General features: G+C 37.9%; 1 protein-coding gene across 1 annotated transcript; it reads left to right on the top strand.

The window, feature by feature from the left end:
• The first annotated feature begins 876 nt into the window (after positions 1-876).
• On the top strand, positions 877-23817 carry pax1b (paired box 1b). The gene is made up of 5 exons (XM_066677249.1): positions 877-1138; positions 3804-4385; positions 21329-21462; positions 21780-22041; positions 22946-23817. The coding sequence occupies exons 1-5, from the start codon at positions 1135-1137 to the stop codon at positions 23023-23025; spliced, it is 1062 nt and encodes a 353-aa protein (XP_066533346.1). The 5' UTR covers positions 877-1134; the 3' UTR covers positions 23026-23817.
• Positions 23818-27120: the final 3303 nt, after the last annotated feature.

Raw genomic sequence — 27120 nt, 5'->3', positions numbered from 1 at the left:
AATAATATTTTACAAGGTTAAACAAATAGAGGTGTATTCCTAGGAACCACACGATCTACCAGTCTGTCCACAACAGCGCAGACACTTTCTTATCGCTCGCCACAACAACATCAGAAACAAACATATTCCAGGCTTTATCTCCTACCTCTAATTCTTGAGAGATCTCTTGTCAGCGAGCTACATGCAAAACTACTTTAGACTGTACTCATTTGGTTTATAATAATAATAATAATAATAATAATAATACATTATTATTAATTAAATTATTATTATTGTTATTATTATTATTATTATTGTTGTTGTTGTTGTTGTTGTTTGTACCCTTACTAGATTGCATAGTGTCTTCACTAATCCCAGTGTCAAATGTAGTTTTAATTTAAAATAAATAATTAAAAAAGGTAACACAGGTACAAGCAGCACAACATTAAGTGTTCCAGGTGTTCGTTATGGCCTCCTCACTATTCATTGGAGATGACGTCATGTAACATAAAATCAGCGACATGATCTGGAATGGAGGGCTATTCCATGGTAAAGACAAATGGGGGAAATGTGAGTGTGAAACATCTGTAATGTTATATATATATATATTAATCATAACGTTGTAACATTGCACTAATATTTATTTAAAAATATAAAAGAAACGCCCAGGGACATTTACCATGGAACAAAAAAGAGCCTTCCATGAAGTGGTCTACAATGTCTTTGGATCACAAGCCGCAATAATCCCCGTATTCTCATAAAAAACATTCACAATAAACGAGTGATTGTGGGAGACGGTGGTGTCAGAGAGAGTGAGAGAGAGAAGAAGAAGGAAGTGTACAGTACAGAGGGAGGAGTCTTATGCTGGTCAAAGAGAGAAAGAAGGAGAGAGAGAGAGAGAAAGAGAGAGAGGGAGAGAGGGGCTCTGTCTCTTGGTCAATCTCCGTGCGTGGACACATCAGTACAGTCGCTACAGACACTGACCACAGACCCATGAAAATTTCAGATTCCCAAGAACACGTCCTATTCCCAAGAAAACTCCACAGACACAGGACACAGATTCTCAAGGAATCTCCGGATTCTGAGGAAAACTCTAGATCTCCAGTTTCTCTAATGAGCAGGAATTTTCACAACAGACGCCTTTAGAGCCTGCAAATGGGTAAGAGTTCTTATTTCATATCTCACTGGTGTATACAGTTGTCGAGACGGTGTATATATATTTGTATAAATTGTCTATGTCCATATTAAACAGTGTTAGAGAAGGTGAACAAGAATGTGTACAGATGGTGCATCATTTTATGATGTTTATCTACGTGTATAGATTGTGTTATAGATGGTTTATATACAGTGGTAAAGATGGTGTACCTGTTTGTTTTCTTGGTAATATTTCATATTAAAGAACGCTTAAGGAACGTTGCTTACTTAATACAGCCCTAAATATACATTAATATATAGTTCGTTACGTTAAAAAATTATTTGTATTTGATACATATTTTTTATAATGCACAATTAACACTATGCAAACGCTATTATATTACTTATTAAACTCTTATTTGTCCTTGAGTAATAAACATCAATAATCGATAAATCTGACACAAACCGATAATAATAATAATAATAATAAAAATGCACGAATAATACGAATTAAAAATGTTATATTAGATTGTAAATCATGCTTGGGAATTTATAAAACAACGTTTTATATTTAATAATGCAATTATAATTAATTTCACGTAACACATCTTTGATTAAAAACAAGTGAAGTTCACCAGACTCTTTAGAGTTGAACGTTACATTTATTATGACGTCACTGGGAGACGTTGCATCAGAGTTTATTTACGCTTTAATTACTGTTTGATTTAATAGCTATTTCTTGTTTATTGATTTTTTAAGCACCATTAAAACGTTGTCGTTGTAGAGAATTGCTTTGTATTTTTTTATCGCCGTTTTAAAAAATTAACACATTTTCCCCTCCACAGATGCGCTGTCTCACAATGTACAGAAAATGTACAAATTTTACAAATTAACATTTGCTCTAGAAAGCCACGTAACTGACATTTTACAAGCATTTGCAAAACACATCAGATTCGACGGAGAAACTAATCTTTAACTTTAGACGTGTAACATCTGCATTTTAAATTTTAAAGCGGGAAAATAGAGACTCAACGCGGAAGGAAAAAATACGAGTTCGATTTAAAAGGAAAACTGTGAGTAACGACAGGAGTGACACTGAAATGATCCGGTTCACTGCCAGTGTTAATCTGATGCAAAAACCTGCTCCACTTATTTTCCCTCAGGCTTTTTCAGGGTACACTCGTAGGAATAAGGGCTCTTTGGTGTCTACTGATAGTGGAATATGTTTATTTCTATAGAATCATTTAACATTTGTACAGAAAAATAACATTCCTGCACCACATTTCCACCAGCGTTAAATCAACATTATTAGTGTTAAATTATCACCGGGAGCGTTTAAGGGAGTTTTAACGCTGTCATTTTACAGTCACACTGTTGTAATTTTACCAGTCAAATTGTTAATTTCATACAAATAATGTTGATTTAACACTGGTGAACTCGTACTTTAGTCCTTACTATAGAACCCTTTAAATGACCCATTTTAAAGAGGCCATGGTGATATTTCAGTGCATTACTCGTTTTTATGAAAATCCTTCCGTTTATATATTTTCTCACACTCTAAAAGTCTCTGGGTTCACAGTGAGATTCTTTTCTCTGAAACGTTTCCACGGCACCTTCTTTCGTTCCTAAATGTACGTTTGTGAAGAATTATTTATTGATCCAGAAACTAGAAGACGTTAGTAATCTTCATATCCCCCTTAAAAACCCATCTCTTCAAAAGAGGAGCTTTTTGTTAAATATTTAACGCCTGTAACGTCGCTAAACATCGCGAAATGTTCTGCAAGTGTTCAGCGGCGCGTTCCGTTCATACACTTTCAGCACAGTGAATACAGCTTCATGTGAACATATTAATCGGTTATTATTATTATTATTATTATTATAGGAATACAAAAATAAACGTTGGTCTTTTTACACTTAGCAAATCAAAATCTCATCTAAAATACTCAGATAATTAAAGAAAACGGTTCCTCGGTATAACACAGATTTTCCATTATGAAGCAGAACCGTTCAGTACCGCGCCATGTGTAGTGTCTTCAGACGGATGCACAGCGGGAAACACTGTAAAAAAAAACAATATCCATCATGATTCTCTTCTATTCCAATACAGGTCATGCCACATTTATGTATTAATAATAATAATAATAATAATAATAATAATAATAATACATTAAACATTTTTAACGCACATTACATTTAAAACAAATCGCATTTAAGCGTCTTCTCTCATTTATTTGTATTTACATCATTAACACAAACATGTTAATTGACCACGAGTGTTCAAAAAGATGCGAAATAATTAATAATATTGAGTGAAAAATCCACAGTAATCGATAATAACCGAATAATGAGAAACTCGGGAAATGATCTGAGAAATTACGGAAGAATAATCGATTAATTCATGCCAGGTTTTGTATGATTTATAGTGTTTTTTTAACAATTAATTTTTCGAACAGTGTACGTTAATTGAATGTTTATAATCAACGTTGATCCTGACATTTACCGGATCTTATTGTGTCCTATATATTGAGTTGTAGTCTATCGGTTGCCATATGCATGTGTTATAAGGAGTTACTCATGACTTTATAGAATATGATTAGACTCTACACAGTAATTGGACATGTCTGATTATTAATAAACCAGTAATGAGTGTCTGTACACGTGTCTAATGTGGAGTAACGTGTTTTTTGCAGAGCAGCAGTACGGAGAGGTGAATCAGCTCGGTGGAGTCTTTGTGAACGGGCGCCCCTTGCCGAACGCGGTCCGGATCCGGATTGTGGAGCTCGCGCAGCTCGGCGTGCGGCCCTGCGACATCAGCCGCCAGCTGCGCGTATCCCACGGCTGCGTCAGCAAGATCCTCGCGCGCTACAACGAGACAGGATCCATCCTGCCGGGCGCCATCGGCGGTAGCAAGCCTCGCGTGACCACGCCCAGCGTCGTCAGCAGCATCCGCGAATACAAGCGCTCGGACCCGGGCATCTTCGCGTGGGAGATCCGCGACCGGCTGCTGGCGGACGGCGTCTGCGACAAGTACAACGTACCCTCCGTCAGCTCCATCAGTCGCATCCTGCGGAATAAAATAGGCGGCGGGGCGCACGCGGGACCGCTCGAGGGCGCCAAGCCCAGCGCCCCACAGCTGCCCTACGGCCCCGTGTACCCCCACGCGCACTCGTACTCTTACCCCGGAGCAGTGGCGCCCCCCGGCGCCAAACTATGGCCCTCCGTCCACACTGTCAGCAACATCCTCGGCATCCGGGCCTTTATGGAGCCCTCAGGTAAATACCGCTGCAGTTTTTCATATTCACCAGAGAGTCACGGGGAAGCCCTCAGAGCTCTGTGTGCTCTGCTGATATATAACACAGACTTTAATAACAGCCCAGATCACAGAACAGTCACTGAGCCAACATTAAAGCCTTCAGGAAAATAACTGCTTATTTAAAGTTATTTTTATAACACACCAATCGCATTAAAGCCCTAAGACAGAACTCTCCACTCTCTGTTTATGAATCGAACATCTTACGGACCTTTATTGTGAAATTACAATTTTCTGCCCCTAAACAAACACCGCACGCTTTTTCAAACTGCGCTTTTTCATTTTCTTTCTCCTTTTTTGACCTTGTATTTTTCTAAAAACTTTTTATTTATTTTTAAATTTGCTTTTCTTTATTTTGTTCGCACATTTAGATTTGTTTGTAGGTGTCTTTTTTATATTTCTAATTTATTACATTCATTCAAATATACACTATGTTTTGCAGCTTATTTCAGCGGGATTTGTGCTTACACAGTAAACATTTAGCCGTTGATTCAACGTTGAAATAACGTAATGACTGCCGTCTAATCAACGTTCTCTTAAGGTTGAAAATGAAAGTTGAAAAGACGTCCAAACACAGACATTGAAAAGACGACTATTAGACGTATTTTGGACGTCCATTGACGTTAATAATTGGTCCCGAAATAAATTACTTGTATAAAACGCGTTTTGGACGTCCACTGACGTTATCGATTGGTCACCACTTAACTAACTTATTAAGATGGATTTTGGACGTCCATTGACGTTTAAAAATATGTCCTTGACGGACAGACTACTTTTAGACCTATTTTGAACGTCCAGGGACGTTTACTGGGTATCTCCCTACTGGGAAAAAAAAAACCCTACATTTGTGTCTCAATGTGCCCCTATCGCCTCTCTGCACTGTCACAAAAACTCCGTGGTGGTACCTTTTGTTGCCTCTGTAGTGGTTACATATTTGTACCTTTATTTAGGGAACATAATTGTCCCTTATTCTATTATAATTGTAGATTTTTAAATTGTATTAATTTTATACGCCCCGTTTCATCTCCAGGACTTTTATTATGTTTTTTATGACAGTTCTATAAGGAAATATTACAAACATGTATCTCTCCTTCCAGAAAAGAGAATGTAACGTAACCTTTAGGGAACACAACTGGACTTTAACACCACTGTTTATTTACACTGTTTATACCTTTAATGACTAATAACGTACCTCTACCGTACCTTTATTTCTGAGAGTGTAGGGCACTCCATTCTTGGACCGTCAGTCAGTGCACTGTTTGTTAGACAAGGATCGTGCTGCTTGTGGCTGAATGTAAATGCCTTAGTGTCCGATAATGCACTATTCGGTGCAGAAGCCGATTTGTCATGACCTACATAGTGCAATATTAGGAACTTATTTAAAACCCCGTAGAATTGGTTAAAAGTGTCGCTTAGTTGCTGATGATACCAGAAACCTGGGACTTCAAGACTGATATCACCGTGTAAAGGACACTTGTTTTCTAATCGGACCTAACCTTTCCTAGAAAACAAAACTAGATCAGGGCCGTAAAGTGGGGAATGGAAACCCCCTTCAGTTCACAGTGCCACATGTTTACAACTTAAAATGCTGACTTCTAATTAATGTTAAACATCTATTCTCCCATCAACTGCTTTGACTCCACTTAGACTACATATATTTTTTTACGTTTAATTGATTTTTAATAAAGAGCTTTAAGGTAAATATAACGTTCCTATTAAACATGTAACTACTGAAAGCTGTTTGTATGATTCCGTTTTTATCGTGCGTTAATTGTCCTCCGTTTGTATTTTGGGAGTTAAACCTGTAAATACACAGTAGGCAGCAGGATGTGACGAGGCATAACTGGACAGGTATTGAGCTGCTCAGGTAACGCTGCTGCAGCTAGAGAACAGGTTTTGAACAGCACACAGTTCTGACTAAAGCTTCAGTTTGCCCTCACAAAGCCCTCACGGTAATGTCATAGCAGCAGTGTCGTGTGTTAGTGTACAACATAAGCTCAACACACCGCTCAACAAGCGCTGTCTACCGGCAAAATGAGGGCAGGGTTGCCAGGTCCAGTAAAAATATCCAGACGAAATGTCTGTCGAAAACCCGTGTCCTAGAAACATGGGAAATGGGGGAAACATAATAATAATAATAATAATAACAATAATAATAATAATAAATAAATAAATAATTAAATAAAATCAACCGAGGTCCGGACCCCGGCGTCTTCAAAGATAGTTACGGTCATGGTCCTGATGATGTTTTCAGAAAACTGTTTTCAGTGTTATGTCATGTGACAATTTTCCATTGATTTGAACGATGGAATATTAATTTAAATCAGAACTGTCACAGCTGATTATGTCAATGTGGCATTAATTTGATTTGTTGTTTTTTCCCCTCCCATTTTCTTTCAAGAAAAGGCAATCTATTTCTCTTTAAATTATTATCATTTCGTACCCAACAGGACAGGAATTTGCCGAAATAACAAAATTAAAAACTACATATTTTTAAAAATTAATCGTTGCTATTTATTTGTTATATATTTATTCTTATATAGATAGATAGATAGATAGACAGAGAGAGAGAGAGAGACAGAGAGAGAGAGAGAGAGAGGGGTTTGTTGTAGTGAAGCTCATGGGGAGTATTTCTCTGCAAAATTCAGGTAACGTTCTTTCTGCCACGTAGAGGCTGTGAAATATAATTTATCGTCAGATTTTTTTTGTCTCAGCCCGCGGTTCTGTCTGGAGTTAGGGTGATTGTGCAAACAAAGTGGTTTTGAGGTTGCAGGCTTTCTCAGATCTGTGCCGTAATCTGTCGCGTACGCGTAAGGGCCCCGGACCAGTCAGTTCAGTGTAGACGACCTTGACAAACTGAACATGAAAAAAAAAAAGACTCCTCATTATCGGATAAAGTAATGAATAAATAAAGGAATTTAGTTTTGAAATATTAGAAATAATGTAAAATAAATAAATAAACATTTTAATATACATTATATAAATATTATATATATATAACTATTTTATTAAAAATAAATAAATGGACGCGTATAAATACAGATGCAGCATAAATAAATAAATAAATAAATAAATAAACACACATCACATTTAGTTTATAATTAACAACTGAATAAAGTGTTTTATGTAATAATTTATGGTCTTGAACTCAAGCGTTTTTAATTTTATTTATTTAAATTTAATCATTTAAATCATGCCCCCGACCTCTACAGAGGTAAATGTGGTGAACTTTTTAAACCTACTCACCAGACCACTGTGAAAATTAAAACCTACTGTCTGTGTACTGAGACTCCTTTTTTTTTTAAAGTTATTTGTAATTAGTAAAAAGGTCTCACTGTTTTCACTGAGTGAATGAAACCTGTCCAAATAAATATTTTCTAAAGCCTCTACATGAGGATGGCCTGAAGCGTTGGCCTGAAAGAATTCCTCAAATATAGTTTTGAAATATGAAATAAAAAATCACGTGTAAAATATCAGTTTGTTTTCAAAGTGCTGTGAATACACGGCTGGGAAAATGGGCTTGAGAAAAATCTGTTAAAATATGTTCAATTTTAATGTTTCTGTCATTTGATTTGAAGCTCGGTAGTGTTTGACTAATTTCTGTTATTTAAAATTCATTTAAAAATTTAATTTATATGTATAATTAATTAGGTAGTTTTTTGATAGGGTTTTCTGTATATTTACTGGTGCACGGTGCTGTATATTTACTGGTGTAAGGATGTGTATATTTACTGGTGCACGGTGCTGTATATTTACTGGTGTAAGGTGGTGTATATTTACTGGTGTAAGGATGTGTATATTTACTGGTGTAAGGATGTGTATATTTACTGGTGTAAGGTGGTGTATATTTACTGGTGTAAGGATGTGTATATTTACTGCTGTACGGTCGTGTATATTTACTGGTGCACGGTGGTGTATATTTACTGGTGTAAGGCCGTGTATATTTACTGGTGTAAGGATGTGTATTTTTACTGGTGTAAGGATGTGTATATTTACTGGTGTAAGATGGTGTATATTTACTGGTGTAAGGATGTGTATATTTACTGGTGTAAGGATGTGTATATTTACTGCTGTACGGTCGTGTATATTTACTGGTGCACAGTGATGTATATTTATTGGTGTAAGGTGGTGTATATCTAACGTGTATATTTACTGGTGTAAGGTCGTGTATATTTACTAGTGTAAGGATGTGTATATTTACTGGTGTAAAGTCATGTATATTTATTGGTGTAAGGTGGTGTATATTTACTGGTGTAAAGTCATGTATATTTACTGGTGCACGGTGGTGTATATTTACTGGTGTAAGGCCGTGTATATTTACTGGTGTAAGGTGGTGTATATTTACTGGTGTAAGGATGTGTATATTTACTGGTGTAAGGATGTGTATATTTACTGGTGTAAGGATGTGTATATTTACTGTTGTACGGTTGTGTATATTTACTGGTGCACGGTGATGTATATTTATTGGTGTAAGGTGGTGTATATTTACTGGTGTAAAGTCATGTATATTTACTGGTGCACGGTGGTGTATATTTACTGGTGTAAGGCCGTGTATATTTACTGGTGTAAGGTGGTGTATATTTACTGGTGTAAGGATGTGTATATTTACTGGTGTAAGGATGTGTATATTTACTGCTGTACGGTCGTGTATATTTACTGGTGCACGGTGATGTATATTTATTGGTGTAAGGTGGTGTATATTTACTGGTGTAAAGTCATGTATATTTACTGGTGCACGGTGGTGTATATTTACTGGTTTAAGGTGGTGTATATTTACTGGTGTAAGGATGTGTATATTTACAGCTGTACGGTCGTGTATATTTACTGGTGCACGGTGATGTATATTTATTGGTGTAAGGTGGTGTATATCTAACGTGTATATTTACTGGTGTAAGGTCGTGTATATTTACTAGTGTAAGGATGTGTATATTTACTGGTGTAAGGTGGTGTATATTTACTGGTGTAAGGATGTGTATATTTACTGGTGTAAGGATGTGTATATTTACTGGTGTAAGGTGGTGTATATTTACTGGTGTAAGGATGTGTATATTTACTGGTGTAAGGATGTGTATATTTACTGGTGTAAGGATGTGTATATTTACTAGTGTAAGGATGTGTATATTTACTGGTGTAAGGTGGTGTATATTTACTGGTGTAAGGATGTGTATATTTACTGGTGTAAGGATGTGTATATTTACTGGTGCACGGTGATGTATATTTATTGGTGTAAGGTGGTGTATATTTACTGGTGTAAGGTCGTGTATATTTACTAGTGTAAGGATGTGTATATTTACTGGTGTAAGGATGTGTATATTTACTGGTGTAAGGATGTGTATATTTACTGCTGTACGGTGGTGTATATTTACTGGTGTAAGGATGTGTATATTTACTGGTGTAAGGATGTGTATATTTACTGGTCTAAGGCCTTGTATATTTACTGGTGTAAGGTGGTGTATATTTACTGGTGTAAGGATGTGTATATTTACTGGTGTAAGGTGGTGTATATTTACTGGTGTAAGGATGTGTATATTTACTGCTGTACGGTCGTGTATATTTACTGGTGCACGGTGATGTATATTTATTGGTGTAAGGTGGTGTATATTTACTGGTGTAAGGTGGTGTATATCTAACGTGTATATTTACTGGTGTAAGGTCGTGTATATTTACTAGTGTAAGGATGTGTATATTTACTGGTGTAAGGTCGTGTATATTTACTAGTGTAAGGATGTGTATATTTACTGGTGTAAAGTCACGTATATTTACTGGTGCACGGTGGTGTATATTTACTGGTGTAAGGCCGTGTATATTTACTGGTGTAAGGTGGTGTATATTTACTGGTGTAAGGTGGTGTATATTTACTGGTGTAAGGATGTGTATATTTACTGCTGTACGGTGGTGTATATTTACTGGTGTAAGGTCGTATATATTTACTAGTGTAAGGATGTGTATATTTACTGCTGTACGGTGGTGTATATTTACTGGTGTAAGGTGGTGTATATTTACTGGTGTAAGGATGTGTATATTTACTGCTGTTCGGTGGTGTATATTTACTGGTGTAAGGATGTGTATATTCACTGCTGTACAGTGGTGTATATTTACTGGTGTAAGGTCGTATATATTTACTGGTGTAAGGATGTGTATATTCACTGCTGTACAGTGGTGTATATTTACTGGTGTAAGGATGTGTATATTTACTGCTGTACGGTGGTGTATATTTACTGGTGTAAGGATGTGTATATTTACTGCTGTACGGTGGTGTATATTTACTGGTGTAAGGATGTGTATATTCACTGCTGTACAGTGGTGTATATTTACTGGTGTAAGGTGGTGTATATTTATTGGTGTAAGGTGGTTTTTATTTACTGGTGTAAGGATGTATATATTTACTGGTGTAAGGATTTGTATATTTACTGGTATAAACATGTGTATATTTACTGGTGAAAGGTGGTGTATATTTACTGGGGTAGGGTCATGTATATTTACTGGTGTAAGGATGTGTAGATTTACTGGTATAAACATGTGTATATTTACTGGTGAAAGGTGGTGTATATTTACTGGTATAAACATGTGTATATTTACTGGTGTAAGGTGGTTTATATTTACTGGTGTATGGTGGTATATTTTTACTGGTGTACAGTGGTATATATTTACTGGTGTAAGGATGTATATATTTACTGGTGTAAGTATGTGTAAATTAACTGATGTAAGGATGTGTATATTTACTGGTCTAAGAATGTCTATATTTACTGGTGAACGGTGTTTCATGTTTACGGGTGTACGGTGGTGTATATTTACTGTTGTAAGATTGTGTATATTTACAGGTGTAAGGATGTGTACATTTACTGCTGTACGGTCGTGTATATTTACTGTTATAAGGTCATGTATATTTACTGGTGTAAGGATGTGTAAATTTACTGGAGTAAGGATGTGTATATTTACTGGAGTAAGACTGTGTATATTCACAGGTGTAAGGCCGTGTATTTTTACTGGTGTAAAGTGGTGTATGTTTACTGGTGTACAGTAGTGTATATTTACTGGTGTAAGGCCTTGTATATTTACTGGTGTATGGTGGTGTATATTTACTGGTGTATGGTGGTATATTTTTACTGGTGTACAGTGGTGTATATTTACTGGTGTAAGGATGTATATATTTACTGATGTAAGGATGTGTATATTTACTGGTGTAAGGATGTGTATATTTACTGGTGTATGGTGGTATATTTTTACTGGTGTACAGTGGTGTATATTTACTGGTGTAAGGATGTATATATTTACTGATGTAAGGATGTGTAAATTTACTGGTGTAAGGCAGTGTATATTTACTGGTGTAAGGATGTGTATATTAACTGGTGTAAGGCAGTGTATATTTACTGGTGTAAGGATGTGTATATTTACTGGTGCACGGTGGTGTATATTTACTCGTGTAATGATGTCTATATTTATTGTTGAACGATTTTTCATATTCACGGGTGTACGGTGGTGTATATTTACTGTTGTAAGATCGTGTATATTTACAGGTGTAAGGATGTGTATATTTACTGGTGTAAGGATGTGTATATTTACTGGTGTAAGGTCGTATATATTTACTGGTGTAAGGATGTGTATATTTACTGGTGTAAGGCCGTGTATTTTTACTGGTGTAAAGTGGTGTATGTTTACTGGTGTAAGGATGTGTATATTTACTGGTGTAAGGATGTGTATATTTACTGGTGTAAGGATGTGTATTTTTACTGGTGTAAAGTGGTGTATGTTTACTGGTGTAAGGATGTGTATATTTACTGGTGTACAGTGTTGTATATTTACTGGTGTACAGTGGTGTATATTTACTGGTGTAAAAACATGTATATTTACTGGTGCACGGTGATGTATATTTATTGGTGTAAGGTCATGTATATTTTCTGGTGTAAGGTCGTGTATATTTACTGGGGTAAGGATGTGTATATTTACTTGTGTAAGGTGGTTTATATTTACTGGTGAAAGGATGTGTATATTTACTGGTGTAATATTGTGTATATTTACTGGTGTATGGTCGTGTATATTTACTGGTGTAAGATTGTGTATATTTACTGGTGTAAGGATGTGTATATTTACTGGTGTATGGTCGTGTATATTTACTGGTGTAAGATTGTGTATATTTACTGGTGTAAGGTCATGTATATTTTCTGGTGTAAGGTCGTGTATATTTACTGGGGTAAGGATGTGTATATTTACTTGTGTAAGGTGGTTTATATTTACTGGTGAAAGGATGTGTATATTTACTGGTGTAATATTGTGTATATTTACTGGTGTATGGCAGTGTATATTTACTGGTGTATGGTCGTGTATATTTACTGGTGTAAGATTGTGTATATTTACTGGTGTAAGGATGTGTATATTTACTGGTATAAGTATGTGTATATTTACTGGTGTAAGGTCATGTATAGTTACTGGTGTAAAAGCATGTATATTTACTGGTGCACGGTGGTTTATTTTTACGGGTGTACGGTGGTGTATATTTACTGGTGTAAGGATGTGTATATTTACTGGTGTAAGGATGGTGTATATTTACTGGTGTAAGGCAGTGTATATTTACTGGTGTATGGCAGTATATATTTACTGGTGTATGGTCGTGTATATTTACTGGTGTATGGTCGTGTATATTTACTGGTGTAAGGATGTGTATATTTACTGGTATAAGTATGTGTATATTTACTGGTGTAAGGTCATGTATAGTTACTGGTGTAAAAGCATGTATATTTACTGGTGCACGGTGGTTTATTTTTACGGGTGTACGGTGGTGTATATTTACTGGTGTAAGGATGTGTATATTTACTGGTGTAAGGATGGTGTATATTTACTGGTGTATGGCAGTATATATTTACTGGTGTATGGTCGTGTATATTTACTGGTGTAAGGATGTGTATATTTACTGGTGCACAGTGGTGTATATTTACTGGTGTAAGGATGTGTATATTTACTGGTGTAAGGATGTGTATATTTACTGGTGCACGGTGGTGTATATTTACTGGTGTAAGGATGTGTATATTTACTGGTGCACGGTGGTGTATATTTACTGAGGGGTGTAATATTGTGTATATATTGACGGATGTAATGTTGTGTACATACTGAGGGGTGTAATATTTTGTATATTGAGGGATGTAATTTTGTGTTTATATTGAGGGGTTTAATTTTTTGTATATATTGAACGGTTTAATGTTGTGTATTTATTGAATGGTGTAATGTTGCCTGTATACTGAGGGTTGTAATGTTGCGTGTATATTGAAGGGTGTAATGTTGTGTATATATTGAAGGGTGTAATGTTGTGTACATACTGAGGATTGTAATGTTGTGTATATATTCCATCCATTATCTGTAACCGCTTATCCAATTCTAGGGTCGCGGGGGTCCAGAGCCTACCTGGAATCATTGGGCGCAAGGCGGGAATACACCCTGGAGGGGACGCCAGTCCTTCACAGGGCAACACAGACACACACACATTCACTCACACACTCATACCTACGGACACTTTCGAGTCGCCAATCCACCTGCAACGTGTGTTTTTGGACTGTGGGAGGAAACCGGAGCACCTGGAGGAAACCCACGCGGACACGGGGAGAACACACCAACTCCTCACAGACAGTCACCCGGAGCGGGAATCGAACCCACAACCTCCAGGCCCCTGGAGCTGTGTGACTGCGACACTACCTGCTGCGCCACCGTGCCGCCCTGTGTATATATTGAGGGGTGTAATTTTTCGTACATACTGAAGGGTGTAATGTTGTGTGTATACTGAGGGTTGAAATGTTGCGTGTATATTGAAGGGTGTAATGTTGTGTATATATTGAAGGGTGTAATGTTCCGTGTATATTGAGGGGTGTAATGTTATGTATATACTGAGGGTTGTAATGTTGTGTATATATACTGAGGGGTGTAAGGTTGCGTATATATTGACGGGTGTAAAGTTGCGTATATACTGAGGGGTGTAATGTTGTGTATATCTGGACGGGTGTATTGTTGTGTAGATATATTGAGGGGTGTAATGTTGTGTATATATTGATGGGTGTAATGTTGTGTATATATTGATGGGTGTAATGTTGCACATATCTGGACGGGTGTATTGTTGTGTATATATTGACGGGTGTAATATTGTGTCTATGTTGATGGGTGTAATTCATTCATTCATTCATTCATTATCTTTAACCGCTTATCCAGTTCAGGGTCGCAGTGGGTCCAGAGCCTATCTGGAATCAACCTGGAGTGGGCGTCAGTCCTTCACAGGGCAACACAGACACACACACACATTCACTCACACCTACGGACACTTTTGAGTTGCCAGTCCACCTACCAACGTGTGTTTTTGGACTGTGAAAGGAAACCGGAGCACCCGGAGGAAACCCACACGGACACGGGGAGAACACACCACACTCCTCACAGACAGTCACCCGGAGGAAACCCACACGGACACGGGGAGAACACACCACACTCCTCACAGACAGTCACCCGGAGCGGGAATCGAACCCACAACCTCCAGGTCCCTGGAGCTGTGTGAAAGCGACACAACCTGCTGCACCGGGGTGTAATGTTGTGTATATATACTGAGCGGTGTAATGCTGTGTATATACTGAGCGGTGTAATGCTGTGTATATATTGAGGGGTGTAATGTTGTGTATATATTGAGGGGTGTAATGTTGTGTATATATACTGAGCGGTGTAATGCTGTGTATATCCTGCTGCTCTCGAGGTGTTGCCCTGATTCAGCCCCTGTGTGTCCTGTACAAAATCCTGTCCTTGTCTCATCAACACTATCAAGCTTGGCCATGCTGTTTTATCTCAGATTAACTCTGCACCTAATTTTAACTCACACAGAATCCCTGATCACCTTCTCCTTCATCAGACTCATACATCACTAATACCATCATCCTCACCATTTTCATTTCTGCTTCTCCATCATCACTAATATACTACATTTATATTACTATAACCCCTTCATCTGTCATCATTTCACTTTTACTTCTGTTCTCTGTTGTGTCTCCGGTGTCGACCCGAGGAGGATGGGTTCCCCGTATGAGTCTTGGTTCCTTCCAAGGTTTCTTCCTCGTGTGCTAAGGGAGTTTTTCCTTGCCACTGTTGCCCCTGGCTTGCTCATAGGAGGCTTGGACCCGGATCATTGTAAAGCTGCTTTGTGATGACTTTTTGTTGTGAAAAGCGCTATATAAATAAAATTTGATTGATTGATTGATTGTATATACTGAGGGGTATAATGCTGTGTATATATACTGAGGGGTATAATGTTGTGTATATATACTGAGGGGTATAATGCTGTGTATATATTGAGGGGTGTAATGCTGTGTATATACTGAGGGGTGTAATGTTGTGTATATATACTGAGGGGTATAATGCTGTGTATATTCTGAGGGGTGGAATGCTGTGTATATATTGAGGGGTGTAATGCTGTGTATATATTGAGGAGTGTAATGTTGTGTATATACTGAGGGGTGTAATGTTGTGTATATATACCGATGGGTGTAATGTTGTGTATATATACTGAGGGGTGTAATGTTGTGTATATATACCGATGGGTGTAATGTTGTGTATATATACCGATGGGTGTAATGTTGTGTATATATACTGAGGGGTGTAATGTTGTGTATATATTGAGGGGTGTAATGCTGTGTATATATTGAGGAGTGTAATGTTGTGTATATACTGAGGGGTGTAATGTTGTGTATATACTGAGGGGTGTAATGTTGTGTATATATACTGAGGGGTGTAATGTTGTGTATATACTGAGGGGTGTAATGTTGTTTATATATGCCGATGGGTGTAATGTTGTGTATATATACTGAGGGGTGTAATGTTGTGTATATACTGAGGGGTGTAATGTTGTTTATATATGCCGATGGGTGTAATGTTGTGTATATATACTGAGGGGTGTAATGTTGTGTATATATACTGATGGGTGTAATGTTGTGTATATATACTGAGGGGTGTAATGTGTATATATACTGATGGGTGTAATGTTGTGTATATACCGATGGGTGTAATGTTGTGTATATATACTGAGGGGTGTAATGTGTATATATACCGATGGGTGTAATGTTGTGTATATATACTGAGGGGTGTAATGTTGTTTATATATACCGATGGGTGTAATGTTGTTTATATATAGATGGGTGTAATGTGTATATATACCGAGGGGTGTAATGTTGTGTATATATACTGATGGGTGTAATGTTGTGTATATATACCGATGGGTGTAATGTTGTGTATATATACTGAGGGGTGTAATGTTGTGTATATACTGAGGGGTGTAATGTTGTTTATATATAGATGGGTGTAATTTTGTTTATATATAGATGGGTGTAATGTTGTGTATATATACTGATGGGTGTAAGGTTGTGTATATATACCGATGGGTGTAATGTTGTGTATATATACTGAGGGGTGTAATGTTGTGTATATACCGATGGGTGTAATGTTGTTTATATATAGATGAGTGTAATGTGTATATATACCGAGGGGTGTAATGTTGTGTATATATACTGATGGGTGTAATGTTGTTTATATATAGATGGGTGTAATGTTGTTTATATATAGATGGGTGTAATGTGTATATATACTGAGGGGTATAATGTTGTGTATATATACCGATGGGTGTAATGTTGTGTATATATACCGATGGGTGTAATGTTGTGTATATATACTGAGGGGTGTAATGTTGTGTACATATACCGATGGGTGTAATGTTGTGTATATATACCGATGGGTGTAATGTTGTGTATATATACCGATGGGTGTAATGTTGTGTATATATACCGATGGGTGTAATGTTGTGTATATATACTGAGGGGTGTAATGTTGTGTACATATACCGATGGGTGTAATGTTGTGTATATATACCGATGGGTGTAATGTTGTGTATATATACCGATGGGTGTAATGTTGTTTATATATAGATGGGTGTAATGTGTATATATACCGAGGGGTGTAATGTTGTGTATATATACTGATGGGTGTAATGTTGTGTATATATACTGATGGGTGTAATGTTGTGTATATATACCGATGGGTGTAATGTTGTTTATATATAGATGGGTGTAATGTGTATATATACTGAGGGCTGTAATGTTGTGTATATATACTGATGGGTGTAATGTTGTGTATATATACCGATGAGTGTAATGTTGTTTATATATAGATGGGTGTAATGTGTATATATACTGAGGGGTATAATGTTGTGTATATATACTGAGGGGTGTATTGTTGTGTATATACTGATGGGTGTAATGTTGTGTATATATACCGATGGGTGTAATGTTGTTTATATATAGATGGGTGTAATGTGTATATATACTGAGGGGTGTAATGTTGTGTATATATACTGAGGGGTGTAATGTTGTGTATATATACTGATGGGTGTAATGTGTATATATACTGAGGGGTGTAATGTTGTGTATATATACTGAGGGGTGTAATGTTGTGTATATATACTGAGGGGTGTAATGTTGTTTATATATAGATGGGTGTAATGTTGTGTATATATACTGAGGGGTGTAATGTTGTGTATATATTGAGGGGTGTAATGCTGTGTATATATTGAGGAGTGTAATGTTGTGTATATACTGAGGGGTGTAATGTTGTGTATATACTGAGGGGTGTAATGTTGTGTATATATACTGAGGGGTGTAATGTTGTGTATATACTGAGGGGTGTAATGTTGTTTATATATGCCGATGGGTGTAATGTTGTGTATATATACTGAGGGGTGTAATGTTGTGTATATACTGAGGGGTGTAATGTTGTTTATATATGTCGATGGGTGTAATGTTGTGTATATATACTGAGGGGTGTAATGTTGTGTATATATACTGATGGGTGTAATGTTGTGTATATATACTGAGGGGTGTAATGTGTATATATACCGATGGGTGTAATGTTGTGTATATACCGATGGGTGTAATGTTGTGTATATATACTGAGGGGTGTAATGTGTATATATACAGATGGGTGTAATGTTGTGTATATATACTGAGGGGTGTAATGTTGTTTATATATACCGATGGGTGTAATGTTGTTTATATATAGATGGGTGTAATGTGTATATATACCGAGGGGTGTAATGTTGTGTATATATACTGATGGGTGTAATGTTGTGTATATATACCGATGGGTGTAATGTTGTGTATATATACTGAGGGGTGTAATGTTGTGTATATACTGAGGGGTGTAATGTTGTTTATATATAGATGGGTGTAATGTTGTTTATATATAGATGGGTGTAATGTTGTGTATATATACTGATGGGTGTAATGTTGTGTATATATACCGATGGGTGTAATGTTGTGTATATATACTGAGGGGTGTAATGTTGTGTATATACCGATGGGTGTAATGTTGTTTATATATAGATGGGTGTAATGTGTATATATACCGAGGGGTGTAATGTTGTGTATATATACTGATGGGTGTAATGTTGTTTATATATAGATGGGTGTAATGTTGTTTATATATAGATGGGTGTAATGTGTATATATACTGAGGGGTATAATGTTGTGTATATATACCGATGGGTGTAATGTTGTGTATATATACCGATGGGTGTAATGTTGTTTATATATAGATGGGTGTAATGTGTATATATACTGAGGGGTGTAATGTTGTGTATATATACTGAGGGGTGTAATGTTGTGTATATATACTGATGGGTGTAATGTGTATATATACTGAGGGGTGTAATGTTGTGTATATATACTGAGGGGTGTAATGTTGTGTATATATACTGAGGGGTGTAATGTTGTTTATATATACTAAGGGGTGTAATGTTGTGTATATATACCGATGGGTGTAATGTTGTTTATATATAGATGGGTGTAATGTGTATATATACTGAGGGGTATAATGTTGTGTATATATACTGAGGGGTGTATTGTTGTGTATATACTGATGGGTGTAATGTTGTGTATATATACCGATGGGTGTAATGTTGTTTATATATAGATGGGTGTAATGTGTATATATACTGAGGGGTGTAATGTTGTGTATATATACTGAGGGGTGTAATGTTGTGTATATATACTGATGGGTGTAATGTTGTGTATATACTGAGGGGTGTAATGTTGTGTATATATACTGATGGGTGTAATGTTGTGTATATATACGGATGAGTCTAATGTTGTGTATATATACTGATGGGTGTAATGTTGTGTATATATACTGATGGGTGTAATGTTGTGTATATATACTGATGGGTGTAATGTTGTGTATATATACTGAGGGGTGTAATGTTGTGTATATATACTGAGGGGTGTAATGTTGTGTATATATACTGATGAGTCTAATGTTGTGTATATATACTGAGGGGTGTAATGTTGTGTATATATACTGATGAGTCTAATGTTGTGTGTATATACTGATGGGTGTAATGTTGTGTATATATACTGATGGGTGTAATTTTGTGTATATATACTGATGGGTGTAATGTTGTGTATATACTGAGGGGTGTAATGTTGTGTATATACTGAGGGGTGTAATGTTGTGTATATATACTGAAGGGTGTAATGTTGTGTATATACTGAGGGGTGTAAGGTTGTGTATATACTGAGGGGTGTAATGTTGTGTATATATACTGAAGGGTGTAATGTTGTGTATATACTGAGGGGTGTAAGGTTGTGTATATATGCTGATGGGCTTAATGTGTGTATATATACACTGATGGGTGTAATGTTGTGTATATATACTGAAGAGTGTAATGTTGTGTTTATATACAGAGGGGTGTAATGTTGTGTATATATACTGAGGGGTGTAATGTTGTGTATATATACTGATGGGTGTAATGTTGTGTATATATACGGATGAGTCTAATGTTGTGTATATATACTGATGGGTGTAATGTTGTGTATATATACTGATGGGTGTAATGTTGTGTATATATACTGATGGGTGTAATGTTGTGTATATATACTGATGGGTGTAATGTTGTGTATATATACTGAGGGGTGTAATGTTGTGTATATATACTGATGGGTGTAATGTTGTGTATATATACTGAGGGGTGTAATGTTGTGTATATATACTGATGGGTGTAATGTGTATATATACTGAGGAGTGTAATGTTGTGTTTATATACAGAGGGGTGTAATGTTGTGTATATATACTGAAGGGTGTAATGTTGTGTATATACTGAGGGGTGTAAGGTTGTGTATATACTGAGGGGTGTAATGTTGTGTATATATACTGAAGGGTGTAATGTTGTGTATATACTGAGGGGTGTAAGGTTGTGTATATACTGAGGGGTGTAATGTTGTGTATATATACTGAAGGGTGTAATGTTGTGTATATACTGAGGGGTGTAAGGTTGTGTATATATGCTGATGGGCTTAATGTGTGTATATATACACTGATGGGTGTAATGTTGTGTATATATACTGAAGAGTGTAATGTTGTGTTTATATACAGAGGGGTGTAATGTTGTGTATATATACTGAGGGGTGTAATGTTGTGTATATATACTGATGGGTGTAATGTTGTGTATATATACGGATGAGTCTAATGTTGTGTATATATACTGATGGGTGTAATGTTGTGTATATATACTGATGGGTGTAATGTTGTGTATATATACTGATGGGTGTAATGTTGTGTATATATACTGAGGGGTGTAATGTTGTGTATATATACTGATGGGTGTAATGTTGTGTATATATACTGAGGGGTGTAATGTTGTGTATATATACTGATGGGTGTAATGTGTATATATACTGAGGAGTGTAATGTTGTGTTTATATACAGAGGGGTGTAATGTTGTGTATATATACTGATGGGTGTAATGTGTATATATACTGAGGAGTGTAATATTGTGTTTATATACAGAGGGCTGTAATGTTGTGTATATATACTGGTTTAATGTATTATTGTGTTTTTCTGCAGGTCTCTCTGGAGCAGAGGGTTATCAGCAGAAAGTGGAAGAGTGGGCGAATGTGAACAGGGCCACGTTTCCTTCAAGTCACGGGCTAAATGCCATTGACAAGCCGCATTTAGACACTGACATCAAATACAACCAGGTATTTAACTTCACCCAGATCTCACACTCAACACTGCTCTGAGATCAGTGAACCTACTACCCTACCGTATTCAGTTCACTGTAAAAACCGACCCTGATTATTGAACTGAAACTGAACAAAACTGAACTGAACTCAGAACAAAAATTAGGTTAATTAGGAGAGTTTTGAGGTGCGTGTATTATGGTGTGATACAGCAGGATGTATGTGTTGGTTATGTGTGTATCTGTGTGTTTATTTGTGGGCATGAAACCGCGCTGTGTGTGTGTGTGTTGTGCAGTAGAACCATATTAATGAATACAGTGTGTGTCTGATTTCAGCCCTCCTCCAATCTCAGCGGCTATGTGTCTGCGTGTGCGTACTCAGGCGGGAGTTACAGTGTGAGCGCGTGCAGTGGAGCTGCAGGTGGTTATGGCGTTCATCATCATCATCATCATCATCATTCTCCTCACCCTCAGTCACACAACGGGGGGACCACAGGGCACGAGGCCCACAACACAAACAACAACATAAACAACAACATAAATATACACAACCTCAACACACTCCACAGCGCCCTCAACTTCAAAAGATCAGCTCTAGGTAAACACTTCAGTAAACCCCCCCCCCCACACACACACGTTCTGATCATATAACTAATATACACATGTACTGATTATATAATCAATATATGACTTATATTATTTTAGTTAGGTATAGTTTGGTTTAGGTTCAGTAGGGATTAGTAGGGTTAGGTACAGTTGGGTTTAGGTTCAGTAGGGATTAGTAGGGTTAGGTACAGTTGGGTTTAGGTTCAGTAGGGTTTATTAGGGTTAGGTATAGTTGAGTTTAGGTTCAGTAGGGTTTATTAGGGTTAGGTACAGTTGGGTTTAGGTTCAGTAGGGTTTATTAGGGTTAGGTACAGTTGGGTTTAGGTTCAGTAGGGATTAGTAAGGTTAGGTATAGTTGGGTTTAGGTTTAGTAGGGTTTATTAGGGTTAGGTATAGTTGGGTTTAGGTTCAGTAGGGTTTATTAGGGTTAGGTATAGTTGGGTTTGGCATGGTTAAATATAGTTGGGTTTAGGTACAGTAGGGGTTAGTAGGGTTGGTTATAGTTGGGTTTAGGTTCAGTAGGGGTTAGTAGGGTTGGGTATAGTCGGGTTTAGGTTCAGTAGGGGTTAGTAGGGTTGGGTATAGTCGGGTTTAGGTTCAGTAGGGTTTATTAGGGTTAGGTACAGTTGGGTTTAGGTTCAGTAGGGTTTATTAGGGTTAGGTATAGTTGGGTTTAGCATGGTTAAATATAGTTGGGTTTAGGTTCAGTAGGGATTAGTAGGGTTGGGTATAGTTGGGTTTAGGTTCAGTAGGGGTTAGTAGGGTTGGGTATAGTTGGGTTTAGGTTCAGCAGGGATTAGTAGGGTAAGATTTAGGTTCCGTAGGGTTTTATTCAGATGCAGCCGAGAAGGTTATTATTTTGGGGCTAAACCTGTGTTGTTTGTGTTTGTTTTCAGTTGGGGACAGAAAACATGGTCCTCTGTGTCCTGCAGAGAAACAGCAACAGGAAGTTCTGAGAGGAGCCTCCACTTCCTAATCTCACTCCACTATCTATCTAACCATCCATCCATCCATACAGTTACATACATGCATCCATCCCTCCATCCATCCATCTATACATACACACATACATCCCACTAGCCATCCACGTTTACAAACACAAATTCACCCCTCCTTCCATACATCAATCCCTTTGACCATCTGGTCATCCATCCTACCACTCATCCATGTATTCATTCCTACATCCATCCATCCATCCATCCATCCAATGCAGTCCCCACCCTATAGCATGGTTTAACAATTCATATTTAATCATGTGGGGTCAAGCAGCACTTCCTTTGATTTAAATAAATCTGGTTAAACGGCTTCTTACCACATGATGTCATTTTCAAAGTGAAAAAAGACTGAACCTCTAAAGGCTCACTGTTCCCTATGGAAAGGCTCTTCACCGGAGGAACAGTAAGTCATGAACGGTCAAACCGAACGATCTGAAAGGCGAATATTCTGAGGGTTACCCCTCATTAACTTAAGGCTGGTAGCTGGAACTGTGGCAGTTGATGACCACAGCTGATTTCTGCAATATTTGCAGTGGACTAGAATTTTAACATTATTTTGAGTATTTCCTTGTCTTCATTTATATATTCCCCTATTTTTCAAAACCAAATGGTAAAACCTTGTTGTTCTGTTTGAAACATTGCCCTCTTTTCTGGACATTGGCCTATGCTCATTGACAAAATTATTGGTAGCCTCTGAACTGTAGGCTTTCAGAAGAACATGTGAATAAGAGAGAAACTGTGTTAAGTGTTAATAGTTAAATAAATGCATGTTGAATGGAACTGATCATTGTTAGTCGTGGTTTATTTATCCCTAGGGTTAAATTCTTCATCTGGGGGTCTGCAGGAAGAGTCAGAGATGGAGAGTTTGTGCTGCTGGAGTTTGCTGATGTTTGTTAATGTGAGAAACTATGCTTTAATTGCTTGTTTATTAAAGACTGTTATTTATCACAGACTCTGTGAAGCACAGAGACCCGGACACTGTTCTACTTCTCAAAACTTACCAAGAATACATATCACTTCCAATAGGTTACTACAGTAAAATTATTTCCCAGACTATAATGAATAAAGACTGTTCAACTTAATCTAATTCAACCGTTTGGGAATGAGGAGCTGCTCTGAGTCGGTCTGAATAAAGTCTTTATCTTATTTTAGAGCTGCAGCTGCGTGTGATGAGCTTGTGCTGGTTGAGGTGTATCTGACATGATCACTATAAACTTTCAGACAAAAAAAAACAGCAGAATACCACAGAACACAAAGTGAGCAGTAGATACAACCTCAAAATCATCATCATCATCACTATTATTATTAGTGTTGTTAGTAGTAGTACTAGAAATAGTATTTGTAGTTGTAGAGAAGACTAAATAGAAAAAGGGCACAATCACTTCACTTCACTCCCCTCACCCATATTTTCTCGGTGGTCCTGGGCTACCTGGAGGAACTAGTGACCTTCCAACAGAGGTTTTGTTCTCCCTATTACAGCTCAGTGAATCATTTAAAGGTAAAATACCTAGTGTTCCTTTAAGGACATGGGTACCTGCAAAAAAACAAAGAAAAAAAAACAGCCCACAGTTTCAGTTTGTTGGCCGTGGGGAACTTCTATCTCTGGCTGAGTGTATAATAAAGTAAGTTGCCTTAAAATGTTAGTGGTATTATTTTGTATCAGTGTTTATTTTAGTAATAAATGCTAAATTAAAGCAAAGTTCATATATGAGATAAAAACTCACATTAAATAATAAATATACATGAATTATTTTAGCTATGAGTGGTGCAACTGGTAGTGTCTGAGTCATACAGCTCCATGTATCTGGAGGTTGTGTGTTCGAGTCCCGCTCCGGGTGACTGTCTGTGAGGAGTGTGGTGTGTTCTCCCTGTGTCTGCGTGGGTTTCCTCCAGGTGACTGTCTGTGAGGAGAGTGGTGTGTTATCTCTGTGTCTGCGTGGGTTTCCTCTGGGTGACTGTCTGTGAGGAGAGTGGTGTGTTCTCCCTGTGTCTGCGTGGGTTTCCTCCGGGTGACTGTCTGTGAGGAGTGTGGTGTGTTCTCCCTGTGTCCGTGTGGGTTTCCTCCGGGTGACTGTCTGTGAGGACTGTGGTGTGTTCTCCCTGTGTCTGTGTGGGTTTCCTCCAGGTGACTCTCTGTGAGGAGTGTGGTGTGTTCTCCCTGTGTCCGCGTGGGTTTCCTCCGGGTGACTGTCTGTGAGGAGTGTGGTGTGTTCTGAAGGGTTACAGGGTCACAGACAATGAATGAATGAATGAATGAGTATTTTAGCTATTAAAACTATTAAACTATTAAAAACGCTCAGATGGTTGCTGTATGTTGAATATAAACATGGGTTCCAGGTGATCCCAGTTCCACAGTGGGCTGTATTTCTCTGCCCTGATGGACTGTGTCTATTGAGCTACTTGAGAAGGAAGTGACTGTTGTCTTGAGCTGAGTCTCAGAGTTTAGCTGTGTTTGTTTAGGTTAATCCAGTACTGTGTGCAGGTAATGCAGGTGAAACTTGAGCTAAAGGCAAACAGTCGACTGTCCGACGTAGGGCGTGCCATCACTCAGAGAAGGGTAAACACTCAGCTCCTAATAACACACACAGCAATGGAGTTTCACACACACAAAAGAGACTCAATGGCTACTGCTCTCAGAACATTTTCTGGAGCTTTCTAGAAGCTTCATGAACACAAATGTAGTGAGGCAATAAAGGGTTGAGGGCTGTTGGAGTGTATATAGGACTTGGACTTGGGCATGGGTTGTGGTCTCTGGAGCTCAGCACGCTTGGGTGAGAACATTAACTGCCCAGTGAATGATCACTGGATTAGGAACACCTACATTGTATCTACATCCATTTTCCATTCCCTCAGCTCCACAGACCACACAAGAGCACTTTGTAGTTCTACAATTACAGACTGTGGTCCATCGGTTTCTCTGCATACTGTAGCACCCCAATTTTATCCCAATCTCCAGTGCTTAGGATCCCCACAGGACCCTCACAGGGCAGGTATGATATGGGTGGTGGATCATTCTCAGTGCTGCAGTGACGCTGTCGTGATGGTGTTGTGTTCCTTTTTGTTGTGAGTGGATCAGACACAGCAGTGCTGCTGGAGTTTTAAAACCCCTCAAACATCCAACCGACAGTGTCCTGTGTCACTGATGAAGGACTAGAGGACGAGCGACACACACTGTGCAGCGACAGATGAGCTACTGTCTCTGACTCTACATCTACAAGGTGGACCAACGAGGGAGGAGTGTCTCACAGAGTGGACAGAGAGTGGACACAGGGTTTAAAAACTCCAGCAGCACTGCTGTGTCTGATCCACTCTACGCCAGCACAACACACACTAACACACCACCACCACGTCAGTGTCACTGCAGCACTGAGGATGATCCACTGCACACATCAGACCTACTCTGTGGGGGTCCTGATCATTAAGTATAAGAAAGGATAAGGAAGTATGCAGAGCAACAGCTGGACTACAGTCTAACGGTAGAACTACAGGGGCTCCTGTGTGGACAGTGGAGCTGATTAAATGGACATATAGAAGGTGGGTGTTCCTAATCCAGTGACTCTTCAGTGTATTTTGTAAAGCCTTCCCAAAAGATTAAAAGCATTCACTGCAACAAAAAGTGGAACAAGCTCTTTAGTAATAGTCTTCATTTCAGAAGAAACATTGGACAACAAGGAGTCCACAAAGAGTGCATGACTCCACACTAAAATCACCTCTCTATCTGAACTCAAATCATTTCAACTCCATGGAAACAGTCTCTGTTTTTATAGGAACACAGTTCTCTCTCAGAAGTAAAGACAGAGCTCAGGGCACACGTGCAAAGACACATCAAAGCCCTCCTCTTCTTAATCCTGTGATTCTACGGGAACAGGTTTGGTGTGAGACAGTGTGAAAGAGAGCTGTCACTTCTCAGCCCCGAATGATTAATGAGCAGAGACGGAACACACTGATAGCACGTCCCAAACACACTGACGCTGTAATTACAGGGAGTTTACAGCGTACACGGCCAGGTTGTGTTTTTATTATTGTCCTCCACACCTCCGAGTTTGTACATCATTAATCACAGCCAATTCAAACAG

The sequence above is a fragment of the Hoplias malabaricus genome, chromosome 7 (genome assembly GCF_029633855.1).
Source record: "Hoplias malabaricus isolate fHopMal1 chromosome 7, fHopMal1.hap1, whole genome shotgun sequence".
Lineage (NCBI taxonomy): Eukaryota > Metazoa > Chordata > Actinopteri > Characiformes > Erythrinidae > Hoplias > Hoplias malabaricus.
The sequence above is the reverse complement of the archived record's forward strand: the minus strand, read 5'-3'. Positions and strand labels throughout refer to the sequence as shown.